The following is an 18,519-nucleotide window of genomic DNA, read 5'->3' as shown; positions in this document are numbered from 1 at the left end:
AGTACAATCAACATGCTTAGGTTTATTTGGTAAATTAAATACAGAGTTAGTGCATTGACGGTAGGCAGGCTCACGCGACGACTCGGGATGGCGTCTGGAAACGAGTGTGCCTGTGGGAGAGAAGAACGGTGCGGACCAGTACGCGTAAGTCCCCCCTTGGACTCCCCTATGATTAGTATCCTCTTGGCTTATTTCGGAGACGGCTCAGGAGAATCTGAACGGCGATCCGGACAGCGACGGCGCTGGACTGGGAAGGAGGATCGGTGGTCACGAGGAGACGGTTGATCCTTGGGAGGGAGGAGGGAGGACCTCCTATTAACTTATGACTTAACTTATAACTTAGGGACCTTCATGACTAACTCATATTTGTGCGCTTATTTAGCGTTACAATTTATTCCCATGCGCCACATTTTGAATAAGGTGTAGACAATGTATCACATATGTGCCAAAACAGACATTTTTACTGATTCCTTATTTTAATTCAGTCAATACCTTTCAATAGGTCACACGTGCCTTACTTAATGCAGTGTGGGGGTTTTACCAATATCCAGGTTTATATGTATTGCAAGTGAAACAGACGAATTAAATTTAGGTATTATTGGTATTAATATAAATATATGAATAAAAAATTATGTAATCTAAATTATTCTTAACATATAAAATTTTTTATTATAAAATTCTGTAAACAAAAAATGTTGTTTATATTTTGGGTTTGAAATATTGAGAAAATAATCTGTTTTATTTGTATTATTTTCGATTTATAAGATAAAACGCGGTGTAAATCGTATTGTGCAGTTTTAGATCATTAGGATTTTATTTCACTGTGTCAGATTTCAGCGTTTGGTTGGGATCATAAAATTAGCCTCGAGGAACGCACGCAACTTGACAGGTCTGCAATGTGCAGTAGCGATTCCTGTTGCCGTAGCAGCCCCTATAACTCATTCCTACGCATTGTCTAGTAGTCGGATTGTAGTACCACATGTTATTATTTGGTTGTGGAGTACAAGGCGCTCCTCTGGGGGCTTGCGTCGGTGATCCTTCATCCCTTCCGCCGTTGCAGTTCTGAGGGTCTGTTTAATATTAAATTTAATATTTTAAATATGATAATGTTGATGTTCTAGGGATAAAACTTACTAGGACGTCCAGGGCAAGTTTGGGCAGCGACAAGGCTTATATAGAGGACCAAGCTGACCAAGATCAATATGAACTTCATGTTGGATAGTTTATTTTCGACTGATCGATTTGAACTGATTTCTCTAGTGCTGGTATAGGGCTTATATTGAACAAATTCGGCTACTTACCACGCTTATTTCAATAACTATGAAACAATTAAAGTTATTTCGAAAGAAACGTGCGATACAGTTCTCCATTTTAACTTACATTGTTTCTATTGTTTCTGCGCTCTATTTACTGTTCAGTCAACCCTATTAAATCCAATATACTTTCTTATTGTGCTATTTCAAAATATATATTGGTTTTAAAAGAGTCGAAATGTGTGTTTTAAATATTAAAACCTTACAAATTTAACTGAAGGTTATAAAAACCTATAAAGCAGAGAGATTTACAATAGATTAAGAATTTGCACTTTTTTTTGATTTTTTGTTTTTGGGTTAAAAATGTCGCCTTATGTGCTTGTGGCCTAGAGTTCGGTTCCCAGAGGATATATCTTATGTTTTTTCCTACGTAAATAAAATTATTCGGAGGTTCTTGGAATTGTATTTACAAAGATAGATATTTTGTATTTATAATCAAGACAAAATGTTTGAATATCCTTTCCAATTGATATCAGTAAGATTAGATAAAGACTTTAAGGACTTATAATGCAACAAATTATTTAATACACAATGTTTTTAAGCCTAAGACTTTTTATACCCGGTACTCGTAGAGTATTCCGAATCTTTAAAACTGGACGCATTAGTTCCGCTACTGTCCGCTAGGTGCCGTGTCTCTGGCACCGGTGGTGTGTATGCCGCCTCTATAGAAAATTCCGAAATTGTATTTTATTTGCAATTAGAAATAGATTAACGGCTATCTGACTATAGTCAGACAACAGCCCTTCTTCTTGTTTCCTCTAGGTTAAACTACTTTTTGAAATAAATTTAGCCTTTCAGTCCAAACCTATAGAATTAGTGATACTAATTTAGGACCATTTTATATTGGTTACTCGTAGAAGAAAAGGGTTAATTTCTAGTCGTTGTATATTCTTGATTAGTATCATTAGCTAAGGTGATGTTAGCCATGTCATTCGGTCTGTTCACACGTCCGTATAAACGTTGGGATCTCCCAAACTATAGGATCTAGAGAGTTGGGACTTGCATGCACAATTTAGTAAGGCCTACGCAAGGCTACTATAACGATCACTAGTCGCAATAATCCACGCTTTTAAAAATTGGTTTAAATCTAATCTGGAATTTATGTTAATTGTCAAAACCTACCGACATTTTTAGTATTTAAGACTTTACCTTTATTTGTAAAGGTATTGATAAAATAAGTATGCTTACTAATGTCAGAGGTAGACGGATTGCATTATATTTATAAAAAATCAACAACAGATGTCTTTCCAGCGTCAATCTAGAAGGCCTCTTTATTATAAAGTTGGTTGAAAGAGTAAAAGCAATAGTAATAAACTAAAGCATTCCTTCTTGTTTTGTTGCTGTGTATAGTATATAGTATAAATTAAAAAATCGTTGGAGGGTTATTTTAATAATTTTCGATACCTTTTTTTAATGTTTTTAAACTCTTATGTCATGTTTCCGAAATCCAAAGCCAGGACCACAAAATAATTTTTTTCAAGAACTTCAGCGCCTGCATTTTTCAACACAGTCCTGGTTGCTGCAGTAGCGGTTGTTATTGCCGCCACAGCCGCGGTACCTCATCTTCTCGCAATTTCTGTTGCGGCTATTAAAGAAAAACATCTCGTTTTGGGCAGTAGCGCCACATAGACGTCCATTGCTGTTTCCCTCATCCCGATTGCCAGTGCACACCTGGAAAACTGAAATTTTTTCTCAGTCATCTTGATCACATTTGATCCTTTTGCACTTACCAGGACGTCCTTGGCAAAAGCGCTGGGCATCGATATAAGCGATGTACAGAGCGAGGCAAGCAAGGATCATGAGGAACTTCATTTTTAATATCGCACTAAGCTGTTTGATTTCAACTGTTTAATCGTTCGATTTGCAGAGCTTATATAGGAATGTGTACTGAAATACCACCGAAATTAATGCTTTAAATTTGTATTAAAACAATGCTTCTTTTAAAGCTTGTCCCAGATTTTTAACAATAGCTGTAAAACAAAATTGTTTGCTTTTACAATAAAAGCGTGGAATTAATTTATATTTGGAAATCTTTTGTTTTTGCTTTCTTATTTTCTTAATTGCCCAACATATAGTATCATATTCGTGGGTTATAAGACTTAAAAAAAATTTATAGTTGTTCTACTTTTGGGAACACGTGTGAGCTGGATAAGACCTCTATATACGGCCTTGCTATTACAATGCCTAAAAAACAATTTTTTTTACAATAGCCCAAGAAGGCCAGTAGTTCCTGGTACATCTGACCCCTAGATCACAAAAATAAAGAAAAAAGTTTTTAAGATATTTTAATCTCGAATCGTGATGATCCAATTTAGCTGATATATGTTTTTATTAGAAACTATAATATTTTGGACAAATTTCCATTTAAAATAAAACGAACAACCCAAAATTTTCAATGCAAGTTCGGTAGCGGAACCCAGGACTTGAATTTAAGAATTCATCAACCTAAGAGGCCTAATGTTATTCTCCGAGGCAGTATTGTGTTTTAAATTATAATTTTTATTCAAAATGGGTATAAGATGTAGTATGAAATAAATCGAATTTGAGCTGGACAATTTAAAGCACTATTAGATTATTTTATTTAATTTTATTGTTTCAATATTCTAGCGCCTACTTCACTTCACACTTACATTAAATCTAATTGGATTAATTCTTGTTAAAATTAAACAAAATTTTTAAGTTTAGTTAAACGGATAAATCGTTAAACACAAAGAAGTCTTATAGAACACCATTTCAGAATTCGAGCTACAAGATCAACCCAATGCAATAGCAAATCCTTGAAAGAAATTTACGCTCATCCTTCTCATCTGTGAATTTTTCTCGACTGAATTTGACACCTCATGAAAAAGCACACATGAATAATAAGTGAATGGACCCACAACTTTTTCAATTTTACACATAATATTAACAAATTAGCTGTCATTTAATTATTAAAACATTAGTTACTGCAAGGCAGAGTTGAAACACAAACAATACATTTTAGCCCTATATCTGGCGATCTATAGATATTTTTAGAACCTCGCAAAATATAATCGACAAGGAGAAATGTACATATTACAATAAAGCTTATTGAATTAACCTTTTATTCATTTTAATGCACGTGTATTTTTCACAATTTGATTCAGCAGCGGGCAAAAAATAAAAACCTAGACAGATCTATAGTCTAGTGTATCGACTATGATATACCCATTGCTTAGTGAACCAACTTAACTTATAAACTAATGTTCCCATTTTATCAACTCTTGGCACATCAATAGTTATTGACAAATAAAATAAAATGATATTTACACTGAAAAAAAAATGAAAATTATGGGTGCCACAAACGCTTCTATGGCAAACTGCTTCTATCTGTTAGTTACTTTTCCCCGAATAAAATATACCCTTTTCTCTCTGAGTAACGGGTATAATAATTAAAAAACGGGAATGTAACTTAAACTAGACTTTATAAAGGCCACGACTCCATGGTTGAGACTTTATTCTGATAACGTAATATAAGGAACGAAGTTTTCTGCCAAGATGCGGAACGTCACATTAATTTTCATAACAGTTATTGTGGTTCTGTACTTTTCAGAGAATGTAATTGGTGCGACAGGATGCAAGGGTAAACCTCGTAAGTAGATTTCTACCAAAATTACTAAGGGTAGTTTCATGTGCATTTTTTATAGGGTCTCCAAAGTGTATTGGGACACCTGATGGTGGTAATAACCGCAGAAGAAAGTGCAAAGATTCGGCTAATAAGGATATGTGGAATTATAATGCAGTGACTAGAAATTGCACTAAACTGAACTACCTTGGATGTGGCGGTAATGATAATCGTTGGTGCACAAAAGTATTATGCGAGACCTGCCGACCAAGATTATAAATATAAAATAAAATAAATAAATAGACAATATTTAGAATAATGCACAGTGTGCATAAATAATTATTTTTTATTTTATTCACCCCATTTTTTGGAGTAATATTATTTTTAATGGGAAGAAATGGATCTAGGAGCACAATCCAATCTAATCGCAAATTGGATTGCATGTCTGGATGACTAAAAAATGTTTTCGATTTATTCGTATTAGGAATCAGAAAGCATAATTGCATTGACACACAAATTGTTTATTATACACATAATACAAACAAATAAGCTGTCTTTTATTTATTATAACGCAAAAAAAAATGCAAACCATACTTTTAAGTCCTTTATCTGGCAATCTGGAATCTTCCAAAATATTATTGACTGGGAAAAATACAAATAAATTTATTGCAATAAGCCTTTTATTCATTTTATTGCACGTGTATATTCACAATTCGATTCAGCAGCAGACATTGAAAGTTTATGCACAATGAAAATAAAAAATAGGTCACTGAAAATGGGCTTTATAAAGACCCTGACACCAGAGTTCAGACCTTATTCTGATATCGTCATATAAAGAACGAAGTTTTCTGCTACGATGCGGATTACGACATTGATTTTAATTGCTGTTCTTATGGTATTTTACCTCACAGTAGATGTAACTGGAGTGGCAAGATGCAAGGGAAAACCTGGTAAGTGGACTTGTACATCAAGATTACTGAGTATGTTTTCATCCGTAACATTCATAGGAACGTCAAAGTGTATAGGAAACTTAGATGGTGGTAATAATCGCAAAAGAAAGTGCAAAAAGTCAGCCAATAAAGATATGTGGCATTACAATGCAGTGACTAAAAACTGCACTAAAATAAATTACCTCGGATGTGGCGGTAATGACAATCGTTGGTGCACAAAAGTACTATGCGAGGGCTGCCGACCGAGATAATAAATATTTAGATTATAAAATAAATAGTCACCCCTTAGAATAAAACACAGTGTACATAAGTTATTTTTCTGGTTTATTTGATTGGTTTCCTCTTCAAATATTGGTCGATTTCATCTTTTGAAAATGATAACCAGTTCATTTGAACAACGCTAACAAAAGCTAATAAGCTTGGAAATTGCATTACGTTTATGATTATCACTAAGTTTAAGTACAACAATTCTTAGGGCTAAACTTCAACCAGTTCTGTACAGGCTTAACATAGGTAACTAGTTTTAAATAGTTTATTTTTGTGCGATTTTTCTCGTTTATCTAGAAATTCTTTACAAACATTGCTACAATTATTCATTCGATTTGTTCACTTCGCTTCTGGTTAGCTATTTTCGCATTTGTTTTAGTGCTGTTGTATTCTTTTTTTTTTGTTTAACGGAATGCGGGCGGTATTAAGTTAAGTATTAAGTATTTGATTTTCGTTGCACAGGTACGCAATAATATGTAAAGGCAGCTGTTTATCAATTTCATTCTTACTGATCTGAGGTAGGCATAAAACAATGTATAAAAAATATAAAAAAAAAACATTTGCGTGGGGCAATTGAAACAGTCTAGATTCCACACAAAAGTACCATCCTAAGCGGGCCATAAATTATCAAATAAATTACATAAACATTTACGTTTACTAAGCATAACTATCTATGTAAACTAGGCTAGTTTATCAATATAATATAAGTAAAAAAACATAAAAACAGTCTTGTGGTTGCATTTGTGTTTAGTTTCTCGTTAAGCAGATTTCATTTCTTTGATTGTGATTGCAGAATGCGAATGATAAAATAAAAAAATGTGAATGTGAATACGAAATACGAATACGAGCTGCAGTTCGAGTAGGACTATAAATAAATTCTGCTTAATTACTGGGTACTATGCGCATGTCTTTTTCTTGGTGTGATCTAGGAATTGGAGTTGTCTCCGCTAATGTGAGTGTGTGTTTTTTGGGGGTGGAGGTGGTGTATTATGCGATATTTACAGAGCGGCCCCACCTACAAACTATATATACAGGCCACTTATTTACAGTAGGGTGGGCGAGTTCTCTAGACCTAGAAAAGGCCACAAAATCGTAGGGGATTACCATGTACTTTTGAAGACGTTCAGAAAAAGTTTTTAAGTATTAGCGAACACTAATGTTTTAGGGATTCTAAGAAGTTAGGGCTTCCCCCTGCGATTTTTGTGGCTTTTTTGGATCCCCCAAAATTTACAGGGTATTTGGTGAGCCTAGTTGGCCTGCTGCGTCAGCAGGTTGACCAACTCGGTGCGCTCCATGTTGTTGAGCGTGTGCATATCGACTCCCAAAGCGGCGGCCACCGCCTCGATGTCCAGGCCAAAGGCGGTGAGCAGCTCCAGGAAGCGCATCTCCTCGCCGGTCATGGGATTGGTGAGCGTGGGACAGGAGTGGTTGCACTGCGGCCAACTGCATCGCTCCAGGAGGCGCAGGCCGCACTTCTCCGGCACCCGGGGCACTCGCGGCCGCTTCTTGGTCTTGGTGCCCGCGGAGGCGTTGTTCGAGGAGCGCGTCTTGAGGGGCTCCACCTTGTCCTCTGGGATGACACTAGCCGCCCCAGGCTGCTCCTGCTGATCCTGCTGCTCCCGCTGAGCCTTGCGGCGCCTCTTTCGCTGCTCCTGCCTTTGTTCCGGTGTCAACTGCTGGCGACGCCGCTGCTTCCGCTGATCATTGCCATTGTTCGACTTGGGGCTATTGTTCTTCCTATTCCGATTCTCCTGCCCTCCATTGGCCTTCTTGCGCTGCTGCTGCTGCTGTCGCTGGCGGCGCTGCTTCCTTTTCTGCCGCTGCTCCTGGCGCAACCGCTTCCGCTCCTCTCGCTCCTCCTTGCTCAAGTGATTGTGCCGCCGCTGCTGCCCTCCAGTTTGGGCCACATTGTTCTGCTTCTGGCGCTGACGGTGCCGCTGGTGTCTTTGGTTATTGGCGTGGGGCAGTTGGGAGACCGCCGTCGATGGCTCCGTCGAGCGTTTCAGCTTGTCTTGGCGCTTACGACGCGTCGAGTGCTCCCAACAGCGCAGGGCCGAGGGCAGGGATATATCATCGATTTTGATATTGACCCAGTCCCTTTTCGAAAGCACCGCATGTCCTATGCAACTGGGTGCAAACACGGCGCTCACATTGTCCAGGGAGGATCTCAGGGCGCCACCCATCTCGTGGATATAGTTCCATTGCTGGGGCGTTACGGGGGCCCCAACATTATCAGCTCGCATCTGAGCTTCGTCGAAGAGCCATTGGAACACGAAAAGGGGAGCTGTTTGGGGGAAAAACAAGGTGTTAGGTAAAGTCCATAAAATCGTTAATTATTTAAGGTGCCTAAAAGTATGCAGTGAATAAGGGATAGACCTCTTTCCGGAGAAATTCATTGAACTTCTGGGGCTTAAATATATTGTTGCATACTTTTAGTCACATATATTGCTTAAAAACCTTTTTTAAAACCCTAGTGTTACTTACTTTTCAATGTGGGATATAGCCTGTAGCCGAAGTAACACCTCCAGGGCTCCGTGGGATGAGCTTTGGTGCACTCCTCGGGTAGCAGACCCTGCCACAACTTCCAGCCCTGACGCACTGCCTCACTGGAGGCCACGGCCGCCGGCGTGTAGGGTTCCCTGTCCAGGAACCAGCCAGAATCACTCACTCCCCTCACCGTGACCTGGAGCTTCTTCTCGTTGACCAGAAAATCCCGGATGCGATCCAAATTGAGCATCACACCAAGACCACCGGCCGAGGAGCCGACGAGGAGCAGTTCACCACCCGGCACTCGACCCAGGCCCACGGGAATCAGTTCGGCAATAACCTGGCGCAGGATCAGGGCTCCCATGAAGCGCCAACTGTTCTCCCGGTCGCTGGTATCCGGCTCCGTTCGCGTGCCCGACCACGAATCACTGCTGCAGTAGGGGATGAGCACGTGGTTGGCACTGTGCCAGTAGGGATTCTCCTCGGGATGGGGCGACAGGATGCCTCCAACTGGAAATAAGGGAATATAATTATTAGAAATTATATATAGATGTTAAAAATATAATTTATGTTGTTTTATCTCTTGGGATATTTGTATTTATAGTATCGAAAGATAATACTTTATTTAAATCAGTTAAAATTGTTTCTTAATGCTTATATTAGAAAACAATATTTTTGTGATTTTAAAATATTGTAATTATCTTAAAGATCTTTATAAACTTGTAAATCAATATACTGATGGACGTTTTACTTTTAGTCAAAAAACCGTCATAAATATGACAGTACTATATACAAAAATTAAAAAATAAATAAAAATAAATAAATAAAATTAAAATATTACAAAATTAAAAGTTTTCGTAATTTTTTTAAAATAATTTTATTTACTTACAAGAATATATTAAGAGTATACTTTTTTAAAACCCATAAGTATTTACAATCTTTATTGATGAAACCATTAAACAAGATCGTGACTTCTTTTGTACTTTTGGGATCTATATAGCTGACTCTGTATAGCTGATTCTTTATAGTACTATATTGATAGACTCACCATCTCTCGTTTCCGGCCACTGGGAGGAGGTCATGAGGTGGCGCAGGCGCATCCAGCGGGCGCGGCAGGAGCGCACGTCAAAGCAGTGCCAGCCGCCCTCGAGGAAGACGATCCACTTCTTGGAGCTGGGCTGCTTGCGCAGGTAGAAGCCGGCGTGGGTGCCGTCGTTGCAGGTGATGCTCGTGTTGACCAGGTTGGCCCGCTTCAGGGAGCGGCTGTGGTCGCCGGATCCGCTGGCCGAGTGCATCACCATGTAGTTGCGCTGGATCATGTTCATGCTGGTCTCCCGCAGGGGATCCTTGTCCTGGACGCTGGCCGCATCCAAGATGCTGCTGCTACTGCTCACAGTTGGCAGCTGACTAAACGTGGCCAAGAGCAGAAGCGTTAACAGTGGCGTTGCTATCTGGGGGAGAGCAGAAAACAGAGAGTTGCTATAGTTTCGATTTTGAGTTGGCCATATAATAACAGAGATGCTGGCTCTCTCTCTATGGGAGCCAAAAACAGAAACGCTCTCGTGACCAGTTGTGGTTGGTGTGTTTTTGGCGGAAAACTTGCTTTGATCAAAATGCGAGCAAGAAGCTTTGCGATAAGATCAAAGGAATTTTTGCCGCTTGCCGTTTCGTTGTGTTATTTCCCCCCCCCCCCCCCCCCCCCCCTTTCCTTTACCTTTCCCTTTATTTTTTTACATAGACAGAGAGAGAGAGAGACACTGAGACAGCCTCAAAGTATTTAGTCAAACATGGCAAGAAATTGTTGTTAATCATACGCCCCGTGGGCCAGTCCCACTGCCAGTCAAACAAATTTCAATTTCACATTGTCATGGCCGCTGACGCGTGGTAATCAGCAGTTCTTGGCTTTGAACTTAAGGTCGCTATGGTTTTTTTTCCCCCTTTTTTTCGCTTTTTACACATCACACACATCAATCAAATGAGCTATCTGGCGATTTGTTTTGTTGTTTCGCTGATTCTCAGCCGGAGTTTTTTGTTTAGCTATTTTCCAGCAATTTGTAAATAAGAAAATAACAATAACAACAAAACACATTTGCCGACAACATCGGCAACGATTTTAGTGTCTCAGTGTGTCAGTCTGTCAATTCTGTCTACGGTCTTGCCTCCGCATAAATAACCATTCAGAAATCGTAAAGAAATCTTCAATCAATGTTTATACAGGCCTTTGAAGTCCGCCGATTTCAGCCGCCGGCAGCGACGACAATTTGCAGACAGAAAAATGCAAATGACACAAACACGAATCGAAACGAAATGGAAACACTCTGGCAATTATATTGGCCAAAGGCCTACAAAGTATAATTTGGCCTAACGGTAGCCAGCTAGCCGTCATTAAAATATATGTATTCCTAGGAATATGCCACGATATCGGTGGCTCGGATACTTAAAAGCCCCCCCAACCGGGTTCCCAAATTCATAGGAAATATGCATAATGCAGGAAGACCTAATCTGAATTCAGATAAATTAGGTTTAACAAAATCATTGACAAATACCTAAAATGATAACATTTTAATAATAGTGAATTGATTTTATTTGACAGTCCGCTTTATAAATTCGGATTGAGATGTGGCGAAGCTTGATTTATATGGCTGTTATGTTGTTTAAATATATTTTTTTGATTGAAAAAGATAGTTAATTAAAATATTAATTTATGAAGTGCTATCTTTAATTTTAGTTATCTTATGGAAATCAAGATATGAAATAAACTAAAATCGTAGTTGATTATTATATAAATTCTGGATAGTTGTATTATAAAGAAAGATTTTAAAACATAAATATTTTTAGATTTATTTGAGGCTGTTATAGAACTTAAATATAGTTTCGCATATATTTTATTTCAAGAAATTACAAAAAAGTAGTTTATTATAACAATAATTATGGAAAAGAGATTATGGAAACAGAAAGAGGCATATTTTGTAAAAGACATCCTATTTCTAATGTATTTTGCTTATATACCCCCTGAACATCCATACACATTTCGCTCCACTCTTCTAGTTCTCACCCCATCCCCCTTTTCAGACCGCTCTCCACGTCTCTTTCAACAGGTTTGGATATTTTGTGGCCCGTCTTAGCCGCTCGTTGTCTGATGTTTGCCGCCAAAAACCAAAAAAAAATTAGATGAGTAGTTTCCATTGTTGATTAGTTCAACTGCGCCAGCGAATGAACTGCGACCACAAAATGAACCTCCCCAAAAAGAAGTAAAATAAAGACAAATAAAAAGATTTCACGTGTGCGTGCGCGGATTTACGTTTGAGCAAACACCGATACAAATGCAGATACAGATACACCGAGAGATACGAAGTACGTTGCACTTGCTGTTTACCTGGCGGAATAAAAAGAAAAACGGCAGCGCCGACGAACAAAAAACAAAACAGAGGCGGCGTGGCCAAAGGAAAAATGTTCACAAGCGCCGCTTAATTACCCTATATAGAGTCTTAAGTTGCGCTATTAATTGCGGGCAGTGCTTATTAATATTTCGCCTTATTTTCCCCCTTTTTTCCCAACTCACTCCCCTGCCAAAGTGGCGATGCCGACAAAGGAGCGCTATTCTGCTCGATCCGATCCGATTCGATTCGAATCGAATGTCTGGGGGCTGGCTGGCAGCCAACTACTTGTCGCGCCGATTATATTGTCAGTTTTTATTAATTGCTGCAAATACTCGGTCGCGTTTGCGACGCGATGGCGCTAAGCGTTCTTTATTTTTGTTATTTTTCCCCCTGCCTTTTTTCATTTATTAAAAAATTGAGTATACGCCCCGTTGTGACTGGAATTGATTTGATGCCATTTGATTCGATTGCGGCGGCAATTGACTGCAACTGTGCGCCCCTCTAAGTGTTTTTAATCGAATTTGCATTAGGTTAGGGATGGCGAGATAAACCATTTTCTGAAAGTTGATTAAGGAAAGGTTAAGCCTGTTCGTAAGGGTGGTGATATTAATTACTTTGCTATTTTATATATATTTATAATTGATTCCGAATTTGTATATGTTTTAAAAATAAATTTGATTAATGGTATTTTTTTTAAAAAGTCTTAATTTCAATATTTGAAATAAATAATTCTTAGTGTCGTAAATTATTTGTAATTTATTATTGCGAAAGAATGATCTTTGACTGAATAAAAAAATCAGATAATAAAGAATGAGTTGATTTTATAATTGGAATCAGCAACAAGTCGCTATCCATATATCAAGATTTCCTATAAAAAGTGAACTGCACAGAGACAATTCGGACGTTCTCATCTGAGTTGAAAATGTTCTTAAAAATAGAACAACATTTTTGAAGTTGAAAATATTTTTATTTTGCTTGAATCAAGTTGAATTGGCGGTAATTACATTATATATCTCAACAAAAAAACTATTAGTCCAGTCAGAAGGTTAAATAAACTCAATTTACCTTTCCCTTCTCACCATTTCGTTCTAATATTAAGAACATTGCTACCAAAATGTACTTAGACGGTTTTTGAGAACGAATGTTCTCAATTCAAGAACCATGTACTTGAATAATTCTCTGTGTGTGAATAAAAATACCAGATAATATGGAAAGTATGGACTTTATAATTGGAATCAGCTACACATTGTTGTCCATTAATTTCCAGAAAAAATTCACTACTAAATGAACGTATTGTGGTTCTAAAGTGGTTCAACATAGTGAGGTTTCACTGTATACAGAATTATCTAAGCACAATCCATGACGACCTTGTCCAAATCAAAGGGAGGCCGTCGTCGCATGGATCTTAAAAGTGGAGGAAGCTCCACTTCAACGCTGCTGTTGTTGCTGTTGTTGTTGTTGTTCTTGGCGCACTTGCAGCAGCAACAACAACCGAAGCCACAACAACAGCCACTACACCAACAGTAATAACAACAACTACAAACGGACGAGCGCTTTTTCAGTCACTCGCAGCTTATCGCAATACGCTTAAGTAAACAGCGGTCTGGGGCATAAATAAACTTCCGTTGCCGTTCTCACAGCACTTGTTGTAGTTGTTCTTGTTATTATTATTGTTGTTTTAGCTATAGTAAGTATTGTTGTTGGTGTTGTTGCTGTTCCTGCTGCCAGTTTGTTTGATTTGCGCTCCTCCGTCCCTTTCCACCGCCCTCATGAATGTATCTCCGTCTCTTTCCCGGTTTCTCTGTTGTTTGCCGGCTTCAATGGCTTCAGTTTGCGCGCGTAACCAGAATCGTTATGAAAGAGAGCGGTCTCTCTACAAATAATTTTAAACAAGTGTGAAAAACACCGATTTAAACCAAGAGTTATACACAATTTTATTAACACTTTATATTTATCCTGCAATGTTATGCAATATCTATCAATATCAATATCTGTAATAAAGCTTACGGATTCAATTTAGGCAATACACCTGCTTTCAAGTTATTATCTTCATCTTTCTAAGTTACAAATTGTGAAAACACTTAAATAATTAAATATTTCCAAATTAATCAAATGCCATTATGGTTCTAAAGATATTTAACATAATATGTGGGATGGTATTCAGGTAAGGTAAGGTAATACCAAAGTGTACATTTTATATTGGTTTTTCTTGGTAAAACGTTAAGATTATACACTGTTGTATTAACACTTTATATTTATTATGTTATATTATGCAATATCTATCAATATCATCATCGGATAATAAAGTTTACGGATTCAATTTAGGAAATATACCTGTTTTCAAATTATTTTCTTCATCTTTCTAAGATACAAATTCTGAAAACTGTTTAATAACATAATATTTCCAAATTAATCAAATGCCATTATGGTTATTAAGATATTTAATATTATATATTGGATGGTATTTATAATGATCCCTATGACATATGACCTATTTTGACAAGGTAACCTTTGAGTGTACATTTTTTATCTTTTTTTTCTTGGCCAAACTTTATGATCTTAACATTTCAGAGGTTTCCTAGCCATGAGCAACCGTCTATACCCATTTTTCCTAGTTATTCGCCAACTTTTCCACTTTTACCTGCCTAATCCTGGGCAGCTGGCGAAGATTGATTTGTCCAGCGCGTCTGACCTGAATTGCGCTTTTAGTTTTTTCTTCTAGGCCGGCCTGCCTGTGGCAAAGTTTTAGAATACTTAAAGCCATGGCCTAGGCGCTCATAATTGCAGTTCCCGAAAGAAACCTGAACGATCCGCCTTATGGTTTCTGTTTTCTGCCTGCCGGGCATAAAAATACACCTGTTTGCGGCAATTTAATACTTTTTATGGCAGGGCTGCTGTTGCTGTGTTGCTGCTGCGTTGCTACTGCATTGCTGGCATGGCAAAAGGCGCAGGTAATTCGGAAGCAGCCTCAAATGAAGCCGCAGGCCAGCGGGAATGGGAATGGGTATGGGTATGGGTATATGGGGATGGGAATTGGAATGGGAATGAAGCGGTAGAGCGGCAACAACAAAAGCGAGGCCGCCGAATCGTGTAGCCAGTGCCAACAGCAGCGTTATTAGACCGGCCAGATCAGAGTATCTGAGTATCTCAGTATCTGTGTCTCTGCCGTACTCGTATCTGTATCTGTGAGTGTATCTGTGGATGTGCGCACGTCTGCCAAGCGGTCGCCTCTACCGCTGCGGCTGCTGCCCGCTGATCGCTTTTTACTCCGAGCGCGCTAAACCCGTGCCGTTTTCGGCTTTGTACTTTGCCGCCCATGGACTCGTGTATGTTTGCGGCATGTTGCAAAGCAGATCGAAGCTGGCCAGCAAAGGCACCGAGAGAAATCGGATCGTCTTTACTGTGACTATGCAGCTAATTTTGGATCATCAGTTAGGAATTTTGTATTTAAATTCGATTCAGATTATTATCTTGCTTTCATTTCATTTTAATCTCTACCTCATTTTATGGATTATTGTATGTTCCTACTCTTTCTATGATTAAATGAAACCATACAATATTTGTGCCACAAGAATTTAAATAAAATGTAGAGAACCAATAGCAATACTAAGGTAAGGATATATAACTTGATATAAATATACTTTGCAGAATAGGATCATCATCTGTTATTGTACTAATTGGGCTTATAGAGTACCTTGAATTGGAGAGCAAGAGTGAATGTCAGCTCCACCAAAGGGTGATTAGCGACGTAAAACTCCAGATATTATTTCAAAAGAATTCTAGTACCCAGAACTGGATCTTTTCAACAACAAGATGTTATAAGAAAACCATCTAGTTGATCTTGAAAAACTGAGTTCTGAAATATTGAAACTGAGATATTTTTGAAGGGAATAGTTCAACGAAAAGGTGGTTTAATTATATAATACTTCTGATACTATTTTAAAAGATTGCCTCTTTTTAAAAACAGGATATTATAGGAAAACCATCTAGCTGATCTTAAAAGACTAAGAAAATAATTCTCCGTGCAGTTCGGACCAACTACAAAAACCCGAGGCATCGTCGTCGTCGCCGCACTCATTGATCTTAACTTTGAAAACAGTAGCTACTACGACTGCGGAGTGGAGTGGATGTGGATGTGGCTGGGCTGTATGGCCGTATGGCCGTATGGCTATGGGGATATGGGGTCTCGACTTCGACTCCGACTTGGCGTTCGAGTTCGAGCGAAGTGGGGCGCACGAAGGCGGCCTGCACTTTGTTGTTGCTGCTGCTGATGAGGGTTTTTGGTTAGCTACACTTAAAGTCCCATTCCCCGCTCATTTCTGTCGGCCTTTTTGTTTTCTTCCCATTTCAATCCCCCAATTCCCTTCGCCGCCCCGCTTATTTTTCTTCTGCTGTTTTTGTTTTTCGCCTTTTCTGTGGCTTTTTGCGCACGCAGGCAAATTTAATCTCGTTTTTTATGCCCTTGCAAAGGATTTTCAAATTGATTTCACCCGACTATGCTAATGTCGTAAATAAAGCTGTAGAGGGTTTTCGATTTCGGTTTTGGGGCTCTCGGCCGAGTTCTCACAACTTGGCCAGCGGCTTAAGTCGGAAGCTATTAATTTTAATTGACGTGCTACTGTATTTTTCGGTTTTCTGCTTAAGCGGCAACTTTTGAAATCCCCCTTTTTTCCCCCTTTTATAATATTTCGATGCGGCATCGCAGCATCTTCATAACTCATTTCATGGGCTACCGTATTTCGGCTGAGAACTCACCTGCTGGGGCTTAATCCATTTATTTGTAGCTTCTGCGGCTTTAGCTGCCATTTTAGCGATTTGTTCGGCTGCCATTTTCGATTCGATTACACATAGATATGGTATTGGATTAAATATAGATTTTCTGCTGTTTGTTTTGTTGTTCAGCACAGTTGGTAGCACTTTTTGGGGCGCTGCATGGTATGCGATCGGTATTGATTTTTGTTTTGGCACTTATCAACTTGTTGTGATTTTGATTTGCTTTCGGGCGGTTGGGGGTTATCTCTATTTGTCGTTTAACTGTGAAATAATGTATTTGATTCGATTCGATTTTTGTTTGTATTCTAGTGATAGCACTGCGATGTTTCGTTATCTGCGGCACGGCACACGCGCTCAAAACGTCCGCTCGCGTTGAATGCTCGCCACGGAATGAAATTTTACCTTGCGTTTGTGGATTGGATGCCGAAGTTGCTGCCACCGCCGCTGCCGCTGCCGCAGTCGCTGTCGCAGTCGCCGTCGCCGTAGCCGCCTCCGTCGACGTTGCCGCTCTCTCACGTGTTTCTCTCTCTCGCTTTTATTTTCCTCTCTCCATGGTGTTTGTCCGCCTGCGTTTTTGTTTAGAATACGCAAAATAATAACAAAACTAATAATAAACTGCAGGGCAATGCAGTTTGAGAGAACCGCGGGCAGCGCAGCGGCTGCTACGCCGACTGCGGCAGCGACCGCGACTGCAGCTACTTGTTAATAACCGTATTAAGGTTCCCTTTGATCTGCTTAATCGAAAGCCGAAATGAAATTCGCTTCTGGTCTTCCCGCTCGCGTTCGTTGCCTAAGTCTTTTGTTTTTCGCCCTCGCCTTTTTCTCTTTTTCTTCTTTAATGCTAATTTAGTGTAATTGCAATTATAATGCAAACTCTCATAATTCGCTCATCGCATATATGTATATGTATATATTTTTTATTGTTTTTGGTTTTTTTTTCGACTGGCTCATTTTGTGTTTTATGGCATATGTCGGCATTTCGTGGAAACGGAGCAATTTTGATATGGCCCTGGATATTCGGCTTCTTGGATGCGGCTTAAAGACATAAAATCTCAATAAAGTAGCCAGCGACTTTATCTAATTGTAAATCTAAAGGCAAATTCCCCCCTCTGTTTTCGCAGACCCTTGCCACGCTTTTCTATATATAGTATAGCATAGTATGTATGTGTATGCGAAACTCAATTAATGACAGATCATTAAAAATTCTTTTTTTTCGGGGCCTTTTGATTTTTGCCGTTTTGGCCCCGAAATCGAAATACTTTTACGATTTTCCCCCACACCACGACACCCCGGACCAGCCATAAAATTGATTCGCTTTTGCAAAAATTTTATCACTGACCAAATTGATTTTAGCTGTTCGCCGCCGCAGCGCTGCTCCAATAGAAATTGTAGGCCTAAAGGAAGAAGGCAAGAGCAAAAAACAAAAAAAAAAAAGAGAAAAAAGCAGCGTCTGAAAAAATGATGTCCAACTGGCGGCGACGGCGGCGGCAAACTTAAAAGTGGCAAATAGAAAGGAGCCGACTTGGTCGACCAGTCCGATTCAGTGCAATATTTATGCATTAAGTACACGCAATTATTATGCGACAACGACGGCGGCGGCGGCAGCATCTCAGGAGATTATTGATGCTCGCATTGCTCATACGCAGCGTGGCCACCATCCACCAGTCCACCAGTCCACTAACCATCCACTATCCACTATCCACTAGGCGCTTGTGCCGTTCGGGCAATTAAAACGCCGCCAGCACGCGATGAATGCCATAAACATT

At 39.1% G+C, this 18,519-nt stretch overlaps 5 protein-coding genes across 6 annotated transcripts; 2 read left to right on the top strand and 3 right to left on the bottom strand.

The window, feature by feature from the left end:
• Positions 1 to 858: 858 nt before the first annotated feature.
• LOC119555203 (kunitz-type serine protease inhibitor scutellin-4-like) lies at positions 859 to 1,213 on the bottom strand. Its single transcript, XM_037866458.1, has 2 exons — positions 1,135 to 1,213; positions 859 to 1,070 (listed from the first exon to the last, which is right to left on the bottom strand). The coding sequence occupies exons 1-2, from the start codon at positions 1,211 to 1,213 to the stop codon at positions 859 to 861; spliced, it is 291 nt and encodes a 96-aa protein (XP_037722386.1).
• Positions 1,214 to 2,798: 1,585 nt separating this feature from the next.
• On the bottom strand, positions 2,799 to 3,125 carry LOC119554664 (PI-actitoxin-Axm2b-like). Its single transcript, XM_037865666.1, has 2 exons — positions 3,044 to 3,125; positions 2,799 to 2,992 (listed from the first exon to the last, which is right to left on the bottom strand). Exons 1-2 carry the CDS (start codon positions 3,123 to 3,125, stop codon positions 2,799 to 2,801), a joined length of 276 nt encoding a protein of 91 aa, XP_037721594.1.
• A 1,704-nt stretch (positions 3,126 to 4,829) lies between these two features.
• LOC119555201 (kunitz-type serine protease inhibitor homolog beta-bungarotoxin B5-B chain-like) lies at positions 4,830 to 5,175 on the top strand. Its single transcript, XM_037866457.1, has 2 exons — positions 4,830 to 4,923; positions 4,979 to 5,175. The coding sequence occupies exons 1-2, from the start codon at positions 4,830 to 4,832 to the stop codon at positions 5,173 to 5,175; spliced, it is 291 nt and encodes a 96-aa protein (XP_037722385.1).
• A 568-nt stretch (positions 5,176 to 5,743) lies between these two features.
• Positions 5,744 to 6,097, top strand: LOC119555215 (U-actitoxin-Avd3l-like). The gene is made up of 2 exons (XM_037866478.1): positions 5,744 to 5,846; positions 5,904 to 6,097. The coding sequence occupies exons 1-2, from the start codon at positions 5,753 to 5,755 to the stop codon at positions 6,095 to 6,097; spliced, it is 288 nt and encodes a 95-aa protein (XP_037722406.1). The 5' UTR covers positions 5,744 to 5,752.
• A 56-nt stretch (positions 6,098 to 6,153) lies between these two features.
• LOC119554931 (palmitoleoyl-protein carboxylesterase NOTUM) lies at positions 6,154 to 17,130 on the bottom strand. Of its 2 annotated transcripts, none has more exons than XM_037866040.1 (4): positions 16,736 to 17,130; positions 9,649 to 10,051; positions 8,598 to 9,110; positions 6,154 to 8,397 (listed from the first exon to the last, which is right to left on the bottom strand). In XM_037866040.1, exons 1-4 carry the CDS (start codon positions 16,808 to 16,810, stop codon positions 7,361 to 7,363), a joined length of 2,028 nt encoding a protein of 675 aa, XP_037721968.1. In that variant the 5' UTR covers positions 16,811 to 17,130; the 3' UTR covers positions 6,154 to 7,360. The 2 variants fall into 2 exon arrangements, with proteins under 2 accessions (XP_037721968.1, XP_037721969.1); XM_037866041.1 differs by lacking the exon at positions 16,736 to 17,130 and adding an exon at positions 11,902 to 11,965.
• Between the last annotated feature and the right edge of the window lie 1,389 nt (positions 17,131 to 18,519).

This window comes from Drosophila subpulchrella, chromosome 3L, assembly GCF_014743375.2.
Source record: "Drosophila subpulchrella strain 33 F10 #4 breed RU33 chromosome 3L, RU_Dsub_v1.1 Primary Assembly, whole genome shotgun sequence".
NCBI lineage: Eukaryota > Metazoa > Arthropoda > Insecta > Diptera > Drosophilidae > Drosophila > Drosophila subpulchrella.
Note: the sequence above shows the minus strand (reverse complement) of the source record. Positions and strands in the feature narration are given on the sequence as shown.